The sequence below is a fragment of the Podarcis pityusensis genome, assembly GCF_964106645.2.
Source record: "Podarcis pityusensis genome assembly, chromosome: 2".
NCBI lineage: Eukaryota > Metazoa > Chordata > Lepidosauria > Squamata > Lacertidae > Podarcis > Podarcis pityusensis.
In genome coordinates this window covers 80778918-80801645 of record NC_138029.1, presented here as the reverse complement: position 1 = coordinate 80801645, position 22728 = coordinate 80778918, and the positions used below count along the sequence as shown (strand labels likewise).

The 22728-nt window shown below is 41.9% G+C and overlaps 1 protein-coding gene across 4 annotated transcripts in view; it reads left to right on the top strand.

Annotated features, from left to right (window-relative positions):
- Nucleotides 1–21334, top strand: part of WNT7A (Wnt family member 7A) — a 52122-nt gene extending 30788 nt beyond the window's left edge. For all 4 annotated transcript variants that reach the window (XM_080996822.1, XM_080996821.1, XM_080996820.1 and 1 more), the window contains exons 3-4: nucleotides 5086–5357; nucleotides 19257–21334. In XM_080996822.1, coding sequence (XP_080852948.1) covers nucleotides 5086–5357; nucleotides 19257–19736 — 752 coding nt within the window. In that variant the 3' untranslated portion in view covers nucleotides 19737–21334. The remainder of the gene's footprint in view (nucleotides 1–5085; nucleotides 5358–19256) is intronic.
- The last annotated feature ends 1394 nt before the right edge of the window (nucleotides 21335–22728 follow it).

Below are 22728 nucleotides of genomic sequence, written 5' to 3'. Positions count from 1 at the left end.
GTACCTCCAGAACGAATTAAGTTCCTAACTAGAGATACCACTGTATATTGCTTCTGAATTCCAAACAAAAGAACCACCTTGCATTTGGCAAGACAAGCTGCTCGCATCTTTTGTGGTGGGATGTGGGAAGGACAGGATATAATAAACAGGATTTACCATCAAACACATTTTGATGTTTGTCCAATGCTACGAATAAGTTAAGGTCACAGCCCATGTAAGTGGTAAAATCTTGAGCTTCTAAATTGTAATCTGCAAAGTCTGCAAGACATCCTGCTAAAATGAAATATGCTGGTACAAATTCATACATTCGGAGCTGTTTAAATTATAAATTATTCTCATGACAAAGGAGCCCCTTGGAAAGTTTACTGTTACTAAAGTACTATAGAACTCTTATGTTTACATGCAGTTATATAAATGATAAAAAACTACAACTAAACATTAAAAAAGGATAGTATACAATTCTATTAATACATATCCTGCAGCTAAGTGGCCGTGATGGTACCTATTAACTGAATTTGTTGATGTCATCCTTGAATCCATTATGCTGCTAGCTATTTGTGGCATATGATAAGGAAGTAGATGTTTTCAGTAGAAGAACCGCTAAGAGACAAGCATTAATATATAGATCACTTGTGGTGAGTGATTCCGCTGAGAATAAAGTGCCTGAGTCTTTCTTTTTGGTTTGGTGCTTCTTTTAAACAGAAACATCAGAAATATGCTTGTTCTACAAATCACAATGTACAAGTACCAGAGATTTGGGATTGTATCTTGAAGTAACTATGAAGATTTACTTATCTAAGGTCAGAGTTTGAAAAGAATTTCAAGTACCAACCATAGCACATTTGTGCCAAAACATTTTAGGTCCTTAAAGTTTGCAATAACTTAGAATGGGAAAGATAGCTTGCTCAGCCATAAAGGCCATGCATCAGAAATGGCAAGAGAGCTGGACTTAGGGCTGCCATACGCCTGGATTTTCCTGGACATTACTGGGAATTCAAAGGTGGATTTGATGCCTGGCGGGAATTTTTGAAATGTGGCGCTTTGTCCTGGATCTTAGGCAAGTCAATCGAAAATTCGTGTGTTTTTTTTGGCATTTTGGGGGGTTTCCTAAAAAAAAAGACTCAACAATTTTGGGGCCTTCCTATAAAAAGCTCAACAACTTCTGGGGTGTCCTGGTTTTACCTTTTTGAAATATGGCAACCCTGGCTGGACTAAACTGTGTATCTTGGCTGCATGTAAATATCCAATGTTAGTCATATTCAGAGGAGAGCCACTGAAATCAAATGACTTAACTATTGCTTTCACTGGAGCTACTCTGAGAATGTCTTAGTTGGATATCAATCCACAATTTGAATCCATTTTGTGTATTAGACAGGTTTCATATTAATACTGATAAACATCTCACCATAATATTCTTATTCAGAAGTTACTGTCTTAGAAGTTGAAAAAAAAGTTATTTATCTAGTGACATCAAATCTGCATCACCTTACAGCATGCATCACCCTGACATGAGAGGCTTCAAAGCCAGCACAGAACACCCTGGAGCTGATGGGAGCTGTGGTCTAAAACAGCTGGAAGGCACTATTATGGTGGAGGCCAGACATAGTTCTAAATGGAAATTGAGAGCACTATATTTTAGAAGCACCCTCTTCCATTTAAAACATCAAAGTGCCCCATAATCTTGGCAAGGTCCTTGAGGGAGATGAGTTGGAAGACATGATCCAAACTGTGAAACGTTTGTCAGTATCTTATAGTACCTGAAGCAGGAATTCAGAGACATTTGATTTACAGTACTCCAGTGCATGTTTACGTATCACACAATTTGGTGGAATCCCTGCATTTGACTAACAAGGGCTATTTATGATGATGTCTTATCAGATTTTGTCCGAATATAGATCAACTGGTGTTCTTCCTCCACAGCTTCTCTGTAAGGTGGGATGGGTGATGGGAGAGCAATATGGCAACTGGGCTATGGCAGCTGTGGTATCACACACCCAGATCCCTGTGCAGCTCCTTCACACTCAGGGCTGTGTTACCCATAGGTGCTAGGGGTGCGTCAGGGGTGCCAGGCCAAGAGTCTGGGGCTGACATTTGGAGTCCAGGGATTGGGAAGAGCCGAAAACTGCTGCCAAGCGGAGCAGAGTGCGTCAGAATATAATAATAATAATAATAATAATAATAATAATAATAATAATAATAATTTATTATTTATACCCTGCCCATCTGGCTGAGCCTCCCCAGCCACTCTGGGCGGCTCCCAATCAAGTATTAAACACAGTACAGCATTAAATATTAAAAACTTCCCTGAACAGGGCTGCCTTCAGATGTCTTTTAAAGATAGGATAGCTGCTTATTTCCTTCACATCTGAAGGGAGGGTGTTCCACAGGGCGGGCGCCACTACTGAGAAGGCCCTCTGCCTGGTTCCCTGTAACCTCACTTCTTGCAAGGAGGGAACTGCCAGAAGGCCCTCGGCGCTGGATCTCAGTGTCCGGGCTGAACGATGGGAGTGGAGACGCTTCTTCAGGTATACAGGACCGAGGCCGTTTAGGGCTTTAAAGGTCAGCACCAACACTCTGAATTGTGCTCGGAAACGTACTGGGAGCCAATGCAGATCTCTCAGGACCGGTGTTATGTGGTCCCGGCGGCTGCAGCTCTTCTGTGGGCGAGTGAGGCGTTGAGGCAGCCAGCCGACTCCGCCCTCCCGCGTGCCTGGGATTGACGGGCCTTCAAGAGGCCTGCCCAGCGCACGCTGCTCACACAAGGCACCCGGCTGCGATCAGTTGCCACTGCCTTGGGCTCAACTGCTGTTGCGCTGGGCTCTGCTTGCCCACCCACCCCCCAGGCACCCGGCCCCGGCCTTGCTCTGTTGCTGCCGCCGCCTTGGCCTCCTCTGTTGTTGTTGAGGCGGCCAGCTAGGCCAGCTCTGCCGTGCTCGCCTTGCCAGCACGCCCTAAAAAAAGCTCTGGGCAACCTGGGGGGGGGGGGGGCGCCAGGCGGATCTTTGCACCCCGGCACCACATATGCTTAAGACAGCCCTGTTCACACTAACCAAAGTGCAGGCTCAGGCCATTATACTTGCATAGCACAAGCCACAGGAGCAAAAAGAAAGCTTATGCTGTTGATCCTGCTCCAGCCGCAGTTTACCAAGTTATAGCCCCTGACCTATCCTGGATACTGACCAGATACTAGCATTTTTGAAACCAAAAGTTGGCTGTCCTTAACATTTCACCCAAAATGACTTCAGGGACGCTTGGCTGAAGAATATACCGTATTTTTCGCCCTATAGGACACACTTTTTCCCCTCCAAAAATGAAGGGGAAATGTTTGTGCGTCCTATGGGGCGAATGCAGGCTCCTTGGCTTCAGCGATAGCAACGCGAAGCCTAGGAAGCCTGCGCTCTGGAGGCTTCGCGTTGCTTTCGCTAAAGCCAGGAGAGTCTGCTCTTTGAGGCTGGCGGTGGGGGAAAACAGCGCTTCCCGCCATCGCCAGCCCCACAAGCTGGGTCGAAAAGCCCGCAGGAGCCGCACAGCCTTTAAAGAGCGTGCCGCTCTTGGGGGCTTTTCCCCAAGGAGGGAGAAGGGACTGACTGGCTGAGTCAGTCCCTTATCCCTCCTGTGGGCTTTTGTGGGAGATGGGGGAATTCCCCCATCTCCCACAAAAGCCCGCAGAAGCCGCGCGCTCTTTAAAGGGGCTGCGCGGCTTCTGCTGGCTTTTCTAGGAGGTGGGGGAATTCCCCCACCTCGCAGAAAAGCCCGCAAGAGCCACGCAGCCTTTAAAGAGTGCGCCACTCTTGGGGGCTTTTCCCCAAGGAGGGAGAAGGGACTGACTGGCCGTTTCAGTTCCTTCTCCCTCCTGGTCGAAAAGCCCGCAGGAGTCACGCGCGGCTCCTGTGGGCTTTTGCGGGAAGTGGGGGAATTCCGCCACCTCCCGCAAAAGCAGGGAGAAGGTCTTGGAGTAGCGCACAAGCTGCATGCAGCCTGTCCGCTGCTCCCAGAGCTGCGGGGGGGGGGTGTCATATTTTTTCCTTGATCCCCCCCCCCCGAAAACTAGGTGCGCCCTATGGGCCGGTGTGCCCTATAGGGTGAAAAATACGGTACTCTCCTAGTCTATATTTTGGTATAGCAGCCCATGCTCCAATCTGGTCCTGAAAGGTTAAAACAAAGAAAATAATAACATCCACAACCCCAAATATACTGTACACCAAACTTTAGTGTTGTGAACTCACTCAAGAAATCCTTGGGACCTGTAGTTTTGTGAGATCCCCAAGTTCAAACAAATACAATTCCCAGACTAGTTTGGCTGTGAAAACTAGAGTTTCGATTTTGTGTGCAGACACACATTTTTAACTTAACACACTTCTGTTATGTTAGTGATCGCTGCCAAAGCCTTCATAATCACTATGGCAGGGTGAAGCACAGAACAGAGGCCATTTAATAACTCCGCTTCATTATTTAAAATTCAGCTTGGATTATTTTCACGGAAAGTTTGTCCTAGACCTGCCTAGGGCACACCTGTGTGGCGGAGAAGTCTGCGCCCTTCACAACCAGCACTTGGCAAATCGCATGCAAGTGGTGATCCACACTCTGGATTTCTGTGGGATGAACTTCATCACCATGACCAATGTTAAGTCAACACCATCAAGGTTCCCTGAATACACATAGCACAGCACTTGCGTTGGCCGTGTGTTGGCCTGATCCGAAGCTGTGTGCTTGGGTTTTTGAAAGCCATGGTGAACTCAAGGTTGCACTCTGATACAGCAGTCTTACCTGCATCATTAAGCACTGATTGATTCGCTTTGGGTTTGGTAACTTTACCTTTATGGACATGGCAAAATGCACTGCCTTCACTACAGCATGTGTATTGATTCTGTTGGGAGTGCCTGAACATCAACAAAAGACCAGGACTTTGAAATGTCAAGAAATGCTTATGCCTTGCATATTTATAGCATGTCTAATAAAAACCTTGAAGCATTTCCACTGCATGGACTTGCACAGTTTCTTCCACCCTCTTCCACCCCCACCCCACCCCCTACCCTGTTCTTCCAAATGTTCTATCCTTTACTGAGAAATGTGTCCTAATTTCAGGTAGTAGAGAAGCAGCCTTCACCTACGCCATCATTGCTGCTGGAGTAGCACATGCAATCACTGCTGCCTGCACCCAGGGGAACCTGAGCGACTGTGGCTGCGACAAGGAAAAACAGGGACAGTACCACAAAGACGAAGGATGGAAATGGGGAGGCTGCTCTGCAGACATCCGATACGGAATAGGATTCGCCAAAGTGTTTGTGGACGCAAGGGAGATTAAGCAGAATGCAAGGACGCTCATGAATTTGCACAACAACGAGGCGGGGCGAAAGGTAGGCACCTTTGCTCACCTCTGAATAGGGCCACCTCAGGTCTACAGCAACATTTACCGTATGTGCATATGCTTTGAAGCCAATGTCACTTGCTGGTCCACAAGGTATGCAAACTTGCACTTCACAAGACCAGCAGCCAGTCAAAGGTTTACTGCATCTCGATGCTTTACAGTCATAAAATAGGAAGAAAGAACAAAATGGAGCAAACTGTGTTTTAGCATTTAAAAGTTTCTAGATTGCATATGGCCACCTCATTATTTATTTGGGGGATTTGGGGTATACAAAGGTCCACCCTTGCTTTTTATAGAAAGCAAGTAGATATACAAATAAACAGAGGGAAATGATGAATGCTGTAATCTAGATTGCCTGGCAACCCCCACCACGTGGCAGCTTCTTTGGCTAGCCTTTACAATACAGGTGTGGTAAGAACTCAATTCTTACTCTGCTTTGGTAACATTTGAATCTAGCAGATCACATAGAACCAATTAATTGCATGCTTACTTCCTGTCCTAATACTGCTTTCTTTCCTGGGGGTGAGTGAGAGGCAAATCTGTTGCAGGAAACTTTGGTTTACCTTTTCTAGAAGGAGTGAGTCCCATATTTTTGCAATAATAACAAATTTTTTTATTATTTATACCCCACCCATCTGATGGGGTTGCCCCAGCCACTCTGGGTGGCTTCCCACATATATATACACATTATAAAACATTAAACATTAAAAAACTTCCGTATAAAAGACTACATTCAGATGTCTTCTAAAGGTTGTACTGTATAGTTATTTATCTCCTTGGTTTGGGGGTTGCATAACTCCATACTTCCGACATTTCTCTGATGAAATTAGGGATGTCCTAAGGAAAACTGGGACACTCCAGGATCAAATCAGAAACCAGGATGGCTTCTGTAAATTCAGGACTGTCCCTGGAATATAGGGACACTTGGAGGATCTGACATGGTGCCATTCATATGCTGTTGGACTATGTCTGTCATCTTCCATGCTGGCTGGGACTGATGGAAATTGGAGTCCAACAACACCGGAGGACACCAAATTAGTTATCCCTTAAAAAAAACACACCACAGCCAGCATATGTTGCCTGAGCTATATTACAGCTGACAAGGAGTTGGATTTGCTGTTTACAAAATGTTTGATTTCAGAAAACAATTTTACTAATGATGGATATTGCTGCTTAACCAATTCTGTACATAATAGCTCTGATAAATTTCAGAGAGCTAAAATGCTATTCAGGAAAGCCTTACCCTCATTTGACTCTTTTGTCACTGACAGTATTTACTTTGTGCTTTTTTTCTGGCCTCATCTGGAAGGGATTCAAAACTGAATGGATGAGGCTGCAGTGCAAATAGCTTTCAATCACTAATGCTGCTAAGGTGTTAAAATAAAGGGTTGGGACCCTCAGTTTGCAATTCTGCAGCTATGTAGTTCAGCTACTCCTGAGTAGGCATGTATAGGATTCAACTCCCAACAGCAAAATGTGGAACAGAAGCACATGGGAAAGCTCATGAATCAAGCAGTGCTAAGATGTTTGTTTTATCAATTGCTGCTGTTGTAAATGGTCACTGTGTTTATTTTGCACACATTTCAGTTTTAATGTATTTGCTACATGACTCCCCCCCCCCATTTCATTTCCATCTGACCTCACATTTCTGTCTCTCTACACCCATGTGTATGTTAGAGATACTGTGAGTAGAGTGGTTAATGTGCATAACAACTGGTCATTGTGCACATACACCACATCTCATGGATCACGTACATGTAACACACACATTTCCTGTTCAATATAACTGCTTAGTCTACAATAGGCCTTGAGTAATGTGCATATGTCAACAGGTTTTTGTACATTCTCCAGGCAAGATCCATCATCAGCAACAGGCCTTAGGGAATGTGCATCTGTTGACTGCATTTTACAGATTCACTGGGAAACATGCACATTCTCAGGTTAGTATCTGTACTTGCCCAGAAACCTCTTGTTTGTTTCTGTCTCTAGTTCAGAAGTGGGCAACCCATTGCTCCCAGGGCAAAGTCCAATCTTATGTAAATTGTGATGTCCCTCTGGCAGGTCAGTTGAGTGGCAGGAAAAAGAGGATGTGGCTGCAGCTTCCATTCTTCCAGTCCCATTTCACTCTTGCAGCACCCTGTGTTGGGTTTTTCTGCAGACTATCACAGGGATCCCACCAGTGGTACTTCCACCCAGCTGCATGTTCAGCGGGTGGAACAGGGTCTGTGCTGGCAGAGCAACACTAGTGTCCCTTTGCCCACCTCCATCCAATCCACACACAGAGATACACCCAGCACAAAGGGGGCTTGAATTATAGACTTATTTTTGTGGCCCAAACACCTTGGTCTGACCTTTGTATTCAGAACTGATATCTCTGAAAGCTGGTTCCAAAGGCAAAATATGAATGCATTTTAAGCGTTTTCATTTACCATATTTGTGGTTCTCCTGGCTTAAAGTAGTTTTAATAACTGCTCCTGAACATTGGATCAGGAACCTGGCTTTGAACTCTTTGAAGTGTGAAGATTCATCATAGTCTGCCTGTGTTGTTCGTTAATCTGAAGGTTTGTTGCACCAATTAAACTTAATTAAATCTAGCAATTAAACCATACTACTATATGGCACCTGGGTAATTCCCCCTGCCACCCCAATTGGCAAGAAAACAATGCCTTAAAAATAGCATGCAGGTTTTCTTGTGTGGTTGGCACAAATTACTTAATAAAGTAAACACTGGGGATGAAGGAGATGTGCATGGTATTTCAAGCTTTGTACATTAATGATTGTGTTCCACCTGGTTTCTGAAATATGGAAGCAAAAATATCACGGTATTCAGAATGACTTTGAATGTGATGCTGCTGGCAGTGACAGGAAGTGTTTCCCCAAATCTGTTTCATCTGAACTATCTTCTTCTTCTTTGGCGATCACTCGTAGACAAGTAGGATTGTCTTCCATGAACACAGTTTTAACAGTGAGTCAGTAAGTGACTGTGGAGGCCAATTCTAGATCCATACATCCTTCTGAACTATAGCTTTAGCATCTTCCACACACTCTCACCCAATGGCTGTCCCTGCATGTATGTCTCTGGGTAGGATCATGCAACAATTATATTTTGGATGACAGGACAATGCATTTCAAGGCACTTGAGTTCTTCAGTATCCTACCTCCACAAATGATGTCATATTCAAATCTGCAAATGCAGCTAAAATATAGTTGCAAATTGAATTTAAAAGGCCTTATATATGGCACATACTTCAGTTTCTCTGTGAGAATGTTGATGTGCCTCCTTTGTGCTCTAGGTTTTATTCTGCGATTCATGGAGTTTAACATATATTTGCTGAAGAATATTTATGTAGACAAGTAGAATTTCATTTCCCAGAAATGAATGACAAGGCTCCACATGCACTCGACCTTGGCGCTAACCAGGGCGTTCAGAGTCAGAGATAAATGGAACAAGAGATTCCTTATAAACATGTGTGTGCAAAGTATCATGGTGTGCTCTTCCCCTAATCTTGCATACCAGAGTTGATCATAAAGACTGTACACATCATCCTCACTCACAGATTCAGTGAACATGTGACGAGGGAGCAGTTACTGTATCAGCTGGCTGTGCTCCATATGCTTTTGTACCAGCTGATCACATGTCCCAGTGCACACATTTGCTAATAGGGTAAAAAAAAGTCACATACACACAGCACATATAGGGGAACTTTTCTTTCTATTGATAAATGTGCAGTCACTAGTGGACATAGTTAACAAGTGCATTGGCAATGCACCAGTGAAGACAATTTCACTTCCTGTCATGCATTTGCTAATCTATTGTGGTGGTGGCAATGGAGTTGTGTAAACAGACCTATTGTTGTTTCTGTTAGCTAGTGCAAGTTTTAGTGTAGCATTGTGAATCTACAGATTAGCTGATGGGACTATTCATATAGATTCCAATTCCATTTTGGAAATGGGTCATTTCAGAGATCCTTCAATGAACTAGCTCTTCAAACAATAAATGGGGGGTGGGAGGAGCTTCAGCTCAGGGTGTCACATTTGAATATGATGTATGGCCAACCCATTCTCATGGAAAAGTGTTCAAATCACAGAATCCATTCCAAAGGCATCCTGGAGATGTAAAACATCATGGCAGAACTGGCTCTTAAGCACTCCATATGCACCCAACAATCTGATCATGAAAGCTTTCATTTTATTGAGGGTATTATCTGAAGGGATAGGGTGTGTGGTGACTTTGGCCACCTGCCATTTCCCCAGAAGGCAAAGAATCTGTTTTGATGTGGAGATATTTTCCTGCATGCCTTGGGTAGAACTGCTGAACTGTTTGGAGTTGTTGGCAATCTATTGGTGTTGTAGTCCAACACTGGACCGGATGGTATTACTGAAGGTCTACAGAGAAGTGGAGAAATTGATAGAAGTGTTGAATGATGCTATTTCATGTGGTATAAATATATCCTCACATAATTTGAGTGTTTGCTGGGGGACACCTAATACATGGAGTTGACCTCATACTTGCAAATATAATAAAAGTACTCAGTATAACCTTTATTATAACCCACCAAAAGACCAATATCCTAGAACATCTACCAAATTCTTGATTATTAGACAAAACAATCTTATGTGGGCTGACAGGATAAAGTCCACAGCAGAGGACTGGACTTGCACAGACTACAGCAGATGGTGAGGTGGACGCTTTTGTTTTTATTATTATTTCCCCTTTTTCCCTTGCTGGTTCTGGAAATGTAGGGAGCTTTGGAGTCAGTGGAACTCCAAGGCTGGATCAGTAAATGTGGGACTTTCTGGCTCCACACTGGGCAGACCTTCATCCTTGGACCTTTCCATCCAACTGTGGGCCTCCATTTCTGGCCATGGAAATGGAGATCTGCAGTATCCAACATTGTCCTAGCTGCCTTTCCCAAAAGCTTAGGATTGCTCCCTTACAACATATTTGACTTAGGACACATATGGAATTGTGTTCTACATCAACACTGATATTTGGGAGTACTTCATCAGAGTGACTCTAATATCATAAGATGCCTTTAATGCACTTTTAATATAATTTCATAGATGCTGAGGAATGATTAGCACACTTTAGCACAAAGCCTCCTTGGAATGTAATGGGAAGCTAGGATTTACATTAAAGAGAAAGTAGCTAGTTAACTGAGTGAGGGCAGGTGGAGCATGTGAACACAAAGCTCATCATTACCATAACACCAAAACGTTATTATAAGCAAACTCCAAGATAGCAGAATGACCGTGGACTATATCCAGCAGCCATACTTGGAGCAGACAAACTGAAATCAATAGACTTAAGTCATGTATGTCTGTTGATTTCGGTGGATCTTCTCTGAGAAAGTTGGATATCACCTCATGATTCTCTGCTGCTCTTTCCTACGCGTTGTATTTTAAAAAAATGCAATCATGTTTTTAATTAGTTGCCATTTTTCTGATTTTAAAAAAATCTCTTTTGTAATTTTATATAGTTTTATTATGGTTTTTTTTTTTTTTTTTTTTTTTTTTGCTGATGTTGTAACATGAATTCATTATTTTCTGTGTTTTTTTAAAAAAATTGTCAGCCTCCTTGGGTTGGGGCTTTTTGTGGGAACATTTAAATGGCAGTGGAGTAGAATGATGGGTGATGAAGAGGTTCTCTGCCACAAGGTGCTTGTTTGAAAGTCATGCTGTGGTTGAGAAATGTTCATGCATTAGCTTTAGCAAATTCAACTTCCTTTTTACTGAGGCCATGTGAGTGTAGCAGGGAAAGCCTGTCATTTATTAGAGAAAAACAGAAATGCATTTTCAGACGGTGTTACTGTAGAATAAGATAGGGTGTAAGAAAGAGCCAATACCTTTCAAAGAACAACATTTTGGTTCTGAGCGGAAAGCAAATTATTGAATTGTGCTCCTGCTCTCTCTTTCGTGACATTGAAATTCACTGAATGGCATTTTGCATCAGCATTACATCATATTAAATATAACACCGTGTTATGAGTCATTGTTATAAATCATGACACAGGCTGCATTAGAAGGCTCCTGCAACCAAGGGCATATCAAGGTGGCTTTTTATTTGATGTGTCTCTTCAGCAGAGGGACATAGGTGTGCTGACTTAGTAATCCTATCATGTCCTGCACAGGGAGCACTTTGCTTTTCCTTCAGCACTCGAGTAGAAATCTGTGGTATAAGAGAGTTCGGAGCAAATACAACAAAGAATGAAGTCTTACATAGCTGATCAAGATGAGATCATAAGTTACAAAATGAGCACGCCGAAATAGGAACTGATTTGAAAGGAGATGAAAAAGGCAAGGTCAATGGAAGAATCTCGATTTCTAAACAGTTGTGTGAGAGTGGCTGAACATGGAAGCAGCCTCATACTGTATTAGACCATTGATCCACAAAGCTCCTTGTTACCTGTTCAACTGATAGAGATGCTCACCAGGGTTTCAAATAGAGGTCTTTTCCAGCCTAGAGATGCCATAAATTGAACCTAGGACCTTTTGCATGCAAGGCATGAACCCTGCCACTGGGCTACAGGCCTTCCTCTATTCTCTTTGGATATTTTTGCTTGTGAAAATTTGAATTTTGGTATATCACTCCCAGACTCCTCCTCCTCTCCCATTTCTTTTTCCAATTTATATTCCACCCTTCTTTTCACTAGGTCCATGCTAAATAATATCTGCCCATTGCCTCCACCCTTGAATTAGAACTTGAACATGTTTTGTCGTGGAATTATAGAAGGGGCCATGAGGGTCATCTAGTCCAACCCCCTGCAATGCAGGAATCTTTTGCCCAACGTTGGGCTGAAGCCCATGACCCTGAGATTAAGAGTCTCATGCTCCACTGACCCAGTCATGTTACATTTCTCTGCTCTATAAACCTGTGGGTCAAGATGAGGACTCCTGTGCAATTTAGCTTCACAAGTCTTAGTAGTAGTAGTAGTAGTAGTAGCAGCAGCAGCAGCAGCAGCAGCAGTAGTAGCAGCAGCAGCAGAACAGATCAAGATAAAAAGGAAAAGGTAAACCTCATGCTTTTTTTCTGGTGGTACTCAAGGGTATGTAAGTACTGGCAACCTTTTTTCTTTTTTTAAAAAAGATATTTTTATTGTTTTTTGACATCCAAATTGATAAAACATAAAACAATTTATCACAAATACATTCTTATTGGACTTCCATCAGCACCTCTGACAATCCTCCGTCTTAATCACTTCTTACGCATTTCCTAACTTAATATTGCCTTTACATTCTTAACATATCACGTCTCCTTCTCCATTTTTGCAATATTTCTAATATTATTCCTCACAGAACTTCTTGCAAACCTACAAATGTCATCTGGTCGTCACAAATACTTTTCAAATAATCCGTAAATTTACTCCAGTCCACTGGCAAGCTTTTTTCTAGAAGAAAAGCACAGGTTGAAAGAGTGGCACTTACTGTAACAACTTCATGGTGAGTACCACACCGTTTTTATAGGAAAAAAGCACTGGGTAAACCTAAAGTTCAAATAAATGGACTGACTTTCAAAGAATTTCAGAATGACTCTACAGGTAGAGCAATGGCTACCCCTGCATTTTCAAGTTCCACTCCTAGAACTCAAAATACCTGTACTGGTTTTGCAAGTGGATGTAATGCACCTATTATTTTGTCCTTCTAGGAATACTGGTCATTCTTTATTTGCTAGTCATTGCAAGTTACCTCCATCAACACTGGTATTTTTGTCCTCCATCTTTCCTCATTAGAATTGTGCTTCTAATTTCCGTGGCAAACTGCTAGGGTGTTTGTGTATACCATTTTAACAATGGGGAAAGTGAACGAGAGACAGCGTGTGGTCTCTTTGCTGATGTGTTGTGTATTTGTGGAGATGGCACCTCAAGGAGAAAGATTTTTCTTCTTCTACATGTGCCATTCTTAGTTTGGCCTTGAAGTCAAGAAGCTTCGTATAGAAAAAAAATCTGATGTACAACCACGGTAACCAAAAATATGTGCTATAGCACTCAGCTATCTCAAGTCATGCCAGCAGAAAAAGAAAAAGAAAAAAAGAAGAAGCTTTCAATGCCCTCACGTGTCTGGAACTTTTGAAAATTACCATAGACTCCAGGAAGTCTAGAAGAACATCCTACTGTTGAATAATTAAAAACTGACTGAGGCTGCTCTGATACCTCTGGAATCAAGTGATATTATGGTATCAGCAGCAAAGCCACCTAGGCCTTGAAGCTCAGGTGTTAATCTTGCCATTTAAAATTGTTTTCCTCCCCTTCACTTTGCTGTTGTTTGATTAGCATTGCTGATCTTTGCTTTCAAACCTTTTGAGTTTTATGGCTACATTCCAAAGGAGCTGTAGGCATGTGTATGTTGGAGAACTGCTTGCACAGCCAGAGGTTTATTTGAAGTCTCCCATCTAGCCACTTACATTGCTGAGGAGAAAAACCAAATGTCAAAGAAGCTGCTGGCTATGTTATCCCCTAGACATATAGATCCACGACCTTTGTCTTTTTAAGGGCTCTCCATAAAAAATGGAATTAGGATGCTATTTCAATTTTGCAGTTGCAGATGGAATTTTCTCAGAAGAATCACAGCAATTAAAGTCTCCTCAACATTTAAGTCTTAAAACATATACTTTCCCCCAATTATATTTATTCAGAAGTTAGTCCTATTGGTTTCTTTGAGGTTCATTTCCAAGGAAGCAGCTCATGATTCATCCTTGGGAAGACATCCATATAATGGTGTGTTTGTCCACCATAAAATATATCCAATGAAAAGGATTTACAACTTCTTCAGTAATTTATTTTTCATAGGCTTTCTATTCTGATTGGTCAGAAAATTGCTCTTGATAAGCCTATTGGCTTTTACTTTAGCCTTGGTGGGTATGTAATAGCAGACAACTCTTCACCTTTTTTTAGGAGTTGTTTACATAGCTGAAAACTATTAGCAATATGTAATGATTCATCTATGATATTTGTATATTGGTGTCGGTGGAAGAAGATGACTTAAATACAAACTACCAAAGCAGTAGCTTTTAACTACAGAAAGCAGCTTAAAGATAAATCAAGCTTAAGTAACAAACAGTAGCAATAATATATTAAGAACTTGAAAGCTGATTTCAGAAAATGAAGGAACAAATCTATTCCTATTAAAAGTTAAATGCTAAATTTCAATTTCTAATTTATGCTGTATCCATAAATGTAATGGGTTGGATCCAGACTTGCTCCTTCAATTAACAGAGGAAACTGGGAACCAGCAGAGGTTCCTCACAGAAAGGGAGTGGTTTTGATAGTTCCCGCTCCAGCCCACAGCATCACTTTCCATGTTGTCCTAGACTTTAAGAACCCTCAACTCTTGAGAAGCTTTGCAGGATACACAGGGGGCTGTAGGGGGTAGAGGAAGTGTAAGCAGAACAGTACTGAGTGCATTTCTTGATTCAAACCTACTAAAGACATACATCTTTGCCCTGGTCGTTGACACCTGATATTGACATCTATCTATATCCCTCAATATTATTCTGATTGTAAATGGTTTCAACTGATTTCAATCTTGCATGTTTATATTGTTGTAACCTGCACTGGGACCTTATGGTGAAGGGTAGGTAAGAAATCCAGTTAACAACAAATACAAACAACACATTAAAATATCCCTTTACTTGGTTTCTCTTGTCAAATGACACAGGCAAATAGCAAAGGGAACCCCCTCCCCCCGTAGGCTTCTTATAACAAATTATTGCAAATTCCCAATGCCCCTGACCGTAGTCATGGGCAATGGGAACTTTTATAAAGCATCTGAAAGCAGCGCTGTTCAGGGAAGTTTTTAATGTCTAACATTTTATTATTATATTGCTGGAAGCCACCCAGAGTGGCTGGGCAAACCCAGCCAGATGGGTGGGGTATAAACAATAAAATTATTATTATTAATAGGAGTACAACTAATTCTCTGTGAATTGGTTTTAATGGCTTTATTATGTATTATGTTTTGTTGGATTTTATTTTCCATGTGATGGTTGTGGTGAAATACAGAATAAAAACACCTTAATCAATCAATCAATCAATCAATCAATCAAGTAGGATGAAGTCCAGTTGAAAACCATAGGCCATTAGTCATACCTAAATTTAGGAGGACAGGGATAATTGTGTCAAAGGTGTCCTGAAATCCTGGATGGCCAGTTTCAACAAAATATTTGATGGTTCTTTCCTCTTTGGGGAAAGTGGTAATGTTAGCCAAGTGTGTCATCATCACCACTTTTTAGGGGATTTTTTATTCTGATGTGTAGCTTTGCCCTTTCAGCTTCAAACACCCCTAAATTGCACAGAGAAGGCAAAATATGGCTGCATGGCTTCCTCGCTGTTGAGCAGGCTGGGATTTCTTCATTAGTTAAGCCACAACGCGGTCATCTGCACCACTCCCATTTTGGCCGAAGTTGCTCTTACCTGTCAAAAAAACCTGATGTTAACAGACAGGCCCTAAAGTATATGGATTTGCTTTCAATTGAGGGGAATTTGCATGTACAGTACAATCGTGTCTTGCGTGCAATTAATTTGCCCCATTTCAACCTTACGTGGTTGAAAGCTGGCTGGTTGAAATCCCACAAATCAATTGCACGCAAAGTGGAGATCTTGAAAGCTCCTATGCTCTGAGTTTTCCCAGTGTCGAAAACACTTTTAAAGTCTCTGACTTGCTTACTGGGCTTGGGGAGGCTGTTGAGAAATCTTGTGGAAGCTCAGATGGCCCTGCGAGATATTGTGAGAGCCTCCCAAAATTTAAAAGCTCTCTGGCTTGTTTGGAAGGTAAGGGGCAGTTCCAAGGGGGTGGTTTGGGTATACACATTTTTGCAAGTATGCGCCACCCCCAGAATTTATTTTTCCTTAGTGGAAGTGTAGTACAGCAACAGAAGAAAAGAAATCAAGGGTTTAAACTCTTGATTGTATGTTCTGCATTGTGATTAGAAATAGTGTAGAATTGCTATGCATTAAGTATAGAATACCATAGTTCAATTTTGACTACTTATAGATAATACACAGTGCACACACCCAAATTTTTGATGCTAATTAGTTGAGGGGGGAGAAGAGACAGATGGATAGATTAACAAGTGCCATCAATTCATCCCAGAGGCTTAGAGAAAATGTGGGCAAGGTTAAAAAGACTGCTTATATCAGCATTTAGGATAGCCTAAACCTTTTGCTTTCAAACCACAGGTTTGCTGCTGGAACTGTGTGTGTGTGTGTGTGTGTGTGTGTGTGTGTGTAAGCAAGCTTGCAATTTGAAGACTGCACATCTTGCTGTGTTTATTATTATATGCTGGTATAATTTGAACTATTACCTGTGGCAAACTAGTCAAGCCTTTCAGGCTCTGCTGGGACCAGGAAGATAGCAATAATAGGGTGCTGGGTTTGGATTTGGGTCAAAATGCAGCTTAACATTCCTGTTCAGTCATGAAGGTCACTTGGTAACCTTAAGCAAGTCAGTGTCTCTCAGACTAGCCTGTGTCAAAGGGTGGCAGGAAGGCACTTTGTTCACTGAAAGATACAATAGAAAAGCATAACAATAACGAGCCTTGAAGCATTTTAAAGACCAACACATTTATTATGGGCCAAGCGTTCGTGGACTCTGGATGACAAACATTTATGCCATATTAAATGTGTTAAGCCTTTAGGGTGCCACAATACTCTGTTGCTTTTGCTGCAACAGACTAACCCAGCTAACCCAGTGGTGGTGATGGTAACAAAAACAACAGAAATAGTGTAAATTGTATTTCAGAAGTCTTTGAGTATATTTTGGCTATTGCTAACTGGGACTGGGACCTGCCTGGAAACCAGTAATCTGTGTTAGTTCTTTATTCTTGTCATATTGGCAAGACTTTGAAAAAAAGGACAGGAACCTGAGAGGAACTTGTGGAATGTGACAAGAATACTAATATGCCAAGGTTTGTTAAAGTTGTTATATTGTTTGTCAGACAATATTAACAAGGAAGTGGTTGGAGGGGTGTGTGGAAAGAGGAGAGGAATGTTTTCACCAAAGACATCAGGACTTCAAAACTGGAGGGGTAAATGAAAAGGGGAACTCGTGCTAGACCAGGAAGCATGTGTTTTTGAAACAATTGCAGTGAGCTTTGAGGACACACAGAAGTTAGATGTGAGCAGTTGCCATCTACAAAGGAACTAACTACACTTGCCTGCTGGTAGATCTCCAGGGTGCCAGGCAATAATCTCTCCCATTCCTACTTACTTAGTTGAGCTCCTCTAACTGGAAATCTCTAGATGCGAAATCTGCTTCTAACTCATAACCTGTCCCTAAAAAAAGATAGTCTGACTCGCACTTCGATATGAATGAAAACTTGGGCATGGCAACATGTGCCCAGCCCCGCTTTTAGACGAGAAAGGTCTCAAAGCTGGTTCCAGCTGGCATCAAGATACATCACAGAGAACAGCAAGCTCAACACATGTCACAAGTCCTTTCAGCTGTTGATCCATTGCAGCAGCTTACTCAGCTCTTTCCAATGGAGCTGTTTATTCCCTCTGTGGTCACTGTCTGTTCATGGGCTGAATTGGAACTTGGGCACTGTAAAAGTGTAGACTGCTCTGAACAAAGCCACACGGCTAGCTAGAATTCAAAACAGCAGCATTTAAATTTCAGGGTAAGCTATACCACCTGAAACAGAGAGATTTAATTTTCAGAGGATGTAACTATGTTGGACTATTGTAGTAAAAACAAAAGGGAGTCTTATAGCACCTTGAAGACTTATTATGTAAGGCATCATGGAGTAGATGCATAAAGCGCTATCCTCAGATGGCAGGTTTATTTAAGCACAAACACGTGAAAAGAAAAAAATGTAGGCCATGAAATGCAAAAAGTACAGTCTGTGACAATTGTAAAATAGATGTACAGTCATACCTTGGGTTACAGATGCTTCAGGTTGCGCGTTTTTGGGTTACGGACGCGCCGAAACCCGGAAGTACCGGAATGGGTTACTTCCAGGTTTCGATGCTCAAGCATGCTCAGAGGCACTAAATCGCACTTTGCACATGTGCAGAAGTGCCAAATTGCAACCCACGCATGCGCAGATGCGGCGCTGTGGGTTGCGGACACTGTGGGGTGCGAAAGTGCCTCCCGCACGGATCACGTTCGCAACCCGAGCGTACACTGCATGTCAGATTGCTCCTGTCTCCCATTTCTTTTTGCTGAGCTTTTGAAGCATATTGCAGTGCTTGACCGAGCCAGAAACCCAGCCAGATGGGTTGGGTATAAATAATAAATTTATTTATTTATTTATTGTTATTTAAAAGCTGCTTGAAGGTGTGATGAGGCTCTTTGTTGTTTCTGTAGGCATCCCTGTCCCTACAAGGGGTCTCTAGATTAGGGCAACACATTCTAAACATTGGTCAAGACACCAGTTGGTAGACTTTGTAGCATGACTACATAAGGTGTAAAGCTAGAAAAATAAGGGCAACAAAACTGTGTTTGCTGCATTTTTAGATTAAATGGCTCCATAAGCATCAATGTGTGTTTTAAGCCTGGCCTGGTTTTTACCATTTGTTCTTCATTGTAATTATGAAGATAAAGAACTTTTGAAATTAGAGCTTAGTATTGCATATTCAACCTAGCAGTTCGAAAGCACGCCAGTGCAAGTAGATAAATAGGTACCACTCCGGCGGGAAGGTAAATGGTGTTTCCGTGCGCTGCTCTGGTTTGCCAGAAGCGTCTTAGTCATGCTGGCCACATGACCAGCTGTACGCCGGCTCCTTCGGTCAATAAAGCGAGATGAGGGCCGCACCCCCAGAGTCGGCCACGACTGGACCTAATGATCAGGGGTCCTTATTGCATATTCTGAAACAGATTTAAGCGCACCACCCTTCTTCTCCATCCTCTCTTGTGGTTTTAAATATAACACCCTCTCCTCCTTTTACTCTAGATCCTTGAAGAGAACATGAAGTTGGAATGCAAGTGCCACGGTGTGTCGGGATCATGTACTACTAAGACATGCTGGACAACTCTTCCTAAATTCAGGGAGCTGGGCTACATCCTTAAGGACAAATACAACGAAGCCGTTCAGGTTGAACCAGTGAGGGCAAGTCGTAATAAACGCCCAACTTTTCTTAAGATAAAGAAACCACTCTCCTACCGTAAACCCATGGATACAGATTTAGTGTACATAGAGAAATCGCCCAACTACTGTGAAGAGGACCCTGTCACTGGAAGTGTGGGAACACAGGGCAGAATGTGCAACAAAACAGCCCAGCAGACCAGTGGCTGTGACCTGATGTGTTGCGGTCGAGGTTATAATACTCATCAGTATTCAAGAGTGTGGCAGTGCAACTGTAAATTTCATTGGTGCTGTTATGTTAAATGTAATACGTGCAGTGAAAGAACAGAAGTGTACACCTGTAAATGAAAGTGTGGCTTGGGAGGGGGAAACCTACAGCCTTGGAATAAACACATTTTTTTTTTGCACATAAGCTCAGTGCACCTACACACGACTGTAGCAAAGACCCACACTGTTTCCAAAAGGAAAACCAGCAAATGGATCCCATCTTCCCCTCTTAATATATCAGCGCTTAAGTGGAGACCCATCAAAGACTTAGAGAAATAGTCCAAAAACAACATCAGACTTTTTAAAAAAGGAAACAGAAACAAACAAGTCACCTAATCAAAAAAAAAAAAAAAAAAAAATAAGTGGGGGGAAATGCTCTCAGATATTCTGCGCCTTCAGAACATAATTTATTGACTGCCTTAAGGGGAAAAGCCCATGTCCAGACCAAGGCAAGGGGCTCTTTGGGACTGGATGAGCGAGAGATTGAAAGGCACCACGCATAAAGAGAGGGCTGGGGGAACAAACAATTCTTAAACATGGTCTTTGCACAGGATGGGGTGACAATGCGCCAGTGTGAATTTCAACTTAAAGAGAGTGGATTAAGCAGATTTAGGGATTTCTACACTTGTGAAAAGCTTCTGCTGGTCCTGTCTTTCCGTTTTTTTCAGACAATGTGCTACTGCAAGTAGGATTGTTGATGTTTTCCATATAAACACTGGTTTATCTGCCTTTTTGTCGTGCTGCAGATATTTTAGCACAGGGATTTGGGACATCTGGGCATAATAATAATAGCAATATTTAACAATTTATCCAGATAAAGCTAATATTAATTTATTTAATTAAAAAGAACTCTACCGACATTTTTGAAAACCATTCTGCATTTAGATAGCCTGCTTTTTTTGTGGAATAATTTTGTAGATATGGAAAGGAGGGGACACCCTTGAGCTGTATATATTATTGTTTACTCAGATATTTCTACTAGTTGGAATTGCAGGATGTTTTTTTCCTGCAATAATAGATGTTAAGTACAAAAGCAGGCATCTTTTATAATTTGTTTGGCTGTTTGCTGCTAGTTGTCTGGAATCTCAAACTGATATTCATCTTCACCTAGATACCAGTGCATAACCTGTCCAGTTTTTTATTTTATTTTAAGGAGCATTACATAAATCCAGTTGGAAATAATGCATCACACATAAATGCAAAACTCCAGACAAGTTTCCATCTTTGGAAAATGAACCATAGGATAAAAGAGTATATTTTGTAAGAGACTATTTTTATATGAATATTTTATTTATACTATGTCTGCTTGTATAATTCTATAACCTGTACTTTTTCTCAAAACAGGCACACAATTTGTAATTGTTAGGCTATTTAACAGATAAAGGCTGATTACTTTGTTGACCTGAAAGTAGCAAGCTGGATGCATTCAGTTGTTACTGGTGGATGTACAAAATACAGAATGAATTTTCTCTCCGGATGTATGTACAACGTGGCTCTTTTCCTGCAGTTCAATTTGCAGAATATGCAGAACAAGAACAGGGTATGTAGCATCAGTTTTGTCACATGGTTTGAATTCATGGTTGGTATTAACTGGATGCTCCTTTATCCCATTCAGAAAAAAATCTGAATTAGCTTCCCAGATGCATCAGTCATTAAACTGTGGCGTTATGACTAGCAAATGTGCTGTGTGTGCTGTCAGTTAAACCTCTATATTGTGCTACTGTCAAATTTGATTTTATCAGTGCAAGACTGTAGACTATGACTGTAAAAACTAGCATGACACGCATAGACTGATTCTCATAGATAAGACACAAAGCTTACGGGTTTTGTCCAACTAGTTTTTGGCATTTGCCCTACTCTTTCCCTCTCGGAAGGTTCTTAGTGAAAAAGATCAAGTCACATTTTAGACAAACTTTCAATCACGCCCCCATTACTTTTTGTGTGTGTTCAGTTCCTGCACTGTGGCATTTCCTTTCTTATCCCTAAGATTTTCTTCTGCAATTATGTTCAATTAAATTGTTTTGCTTTGGGGGAATTGTTGTGATCATTCCACCAGGATCACGGAAAATTCGTTCCCCCGAATTTGCTATTTCACATCCTGATTCCAAGATGAAACTAATGGGACCCCTTTCCACATTATATCCAGAGAAACTTTCATGCAAGAAACTCACACAAGGAAATGTAAAAAATTGTACATGAAAATCTGTTGCATGATGTAAGCCAGGGCTGTCCAACTCCCAAGAGAGTGTGATCTACTCCCACTATAAAAAAACCCAGCAGTGATCTACCCATTGGATTGAGCAGAGTTGTTTAGCTCTTTTTTTGGAAAAGCTTAATCAAAGTTGTTGAGCCTTTGGGGGGGGGGCATCAGGGTCCCGCGATCGATCAGGATCAACCAGGGACATCCCTGATGTAAGCTATTTCACATAGGTATACGAAGGTTGCTTATGTGAAGTCTTGGACATCCACAATTTTTTGTCTTGTGCATGCAGCCCTCTGGGTTGTAAGGCTCCAAAGAGCCCCATGCCTAAGGAACTTGTGTGTATGCATGGAGGGGCTGCTTATTTCTCTTCAAGGCTGCAGCCCCCTCGAGCCACATCAGATGTGCTCTGGTGTGTGCACTATCTTTCACGATGTGATGGAAAAGGCTGCCATTTAAACCCTGGGCAGTGTGTTTCAGACTGATGTATTGGAAATACAGGACCTAGTTGTTAGAGACATAAACATCACTTTATTATGCCCCACCTAAGGCTTTAGGAAGGGGTAGAACATAAAACAATTTTTAAATCAATTGCATCAAATATGACAACTCCTTAAAGCTGCTATTCCAATCACTATTCCAACCTTTCATTTAAAACCAATGAGATTTACTTCTAAATGAATGTGTCTACAGCTTTGTGTCCTGCGTCTAATGTGTCCCCCACTGCTGGTTTGGGAACCGGTGTACATATAACGTTAGCCACAACCCATATCTATCCCATGTCTGCCCTGCTGTTTCTTATGAAATACTGTGCTTTGATCTGGAGAGTGGGTGGCGTTGTGGTCTAAGCCACTGAGCCTCTTGGGCTTGCTG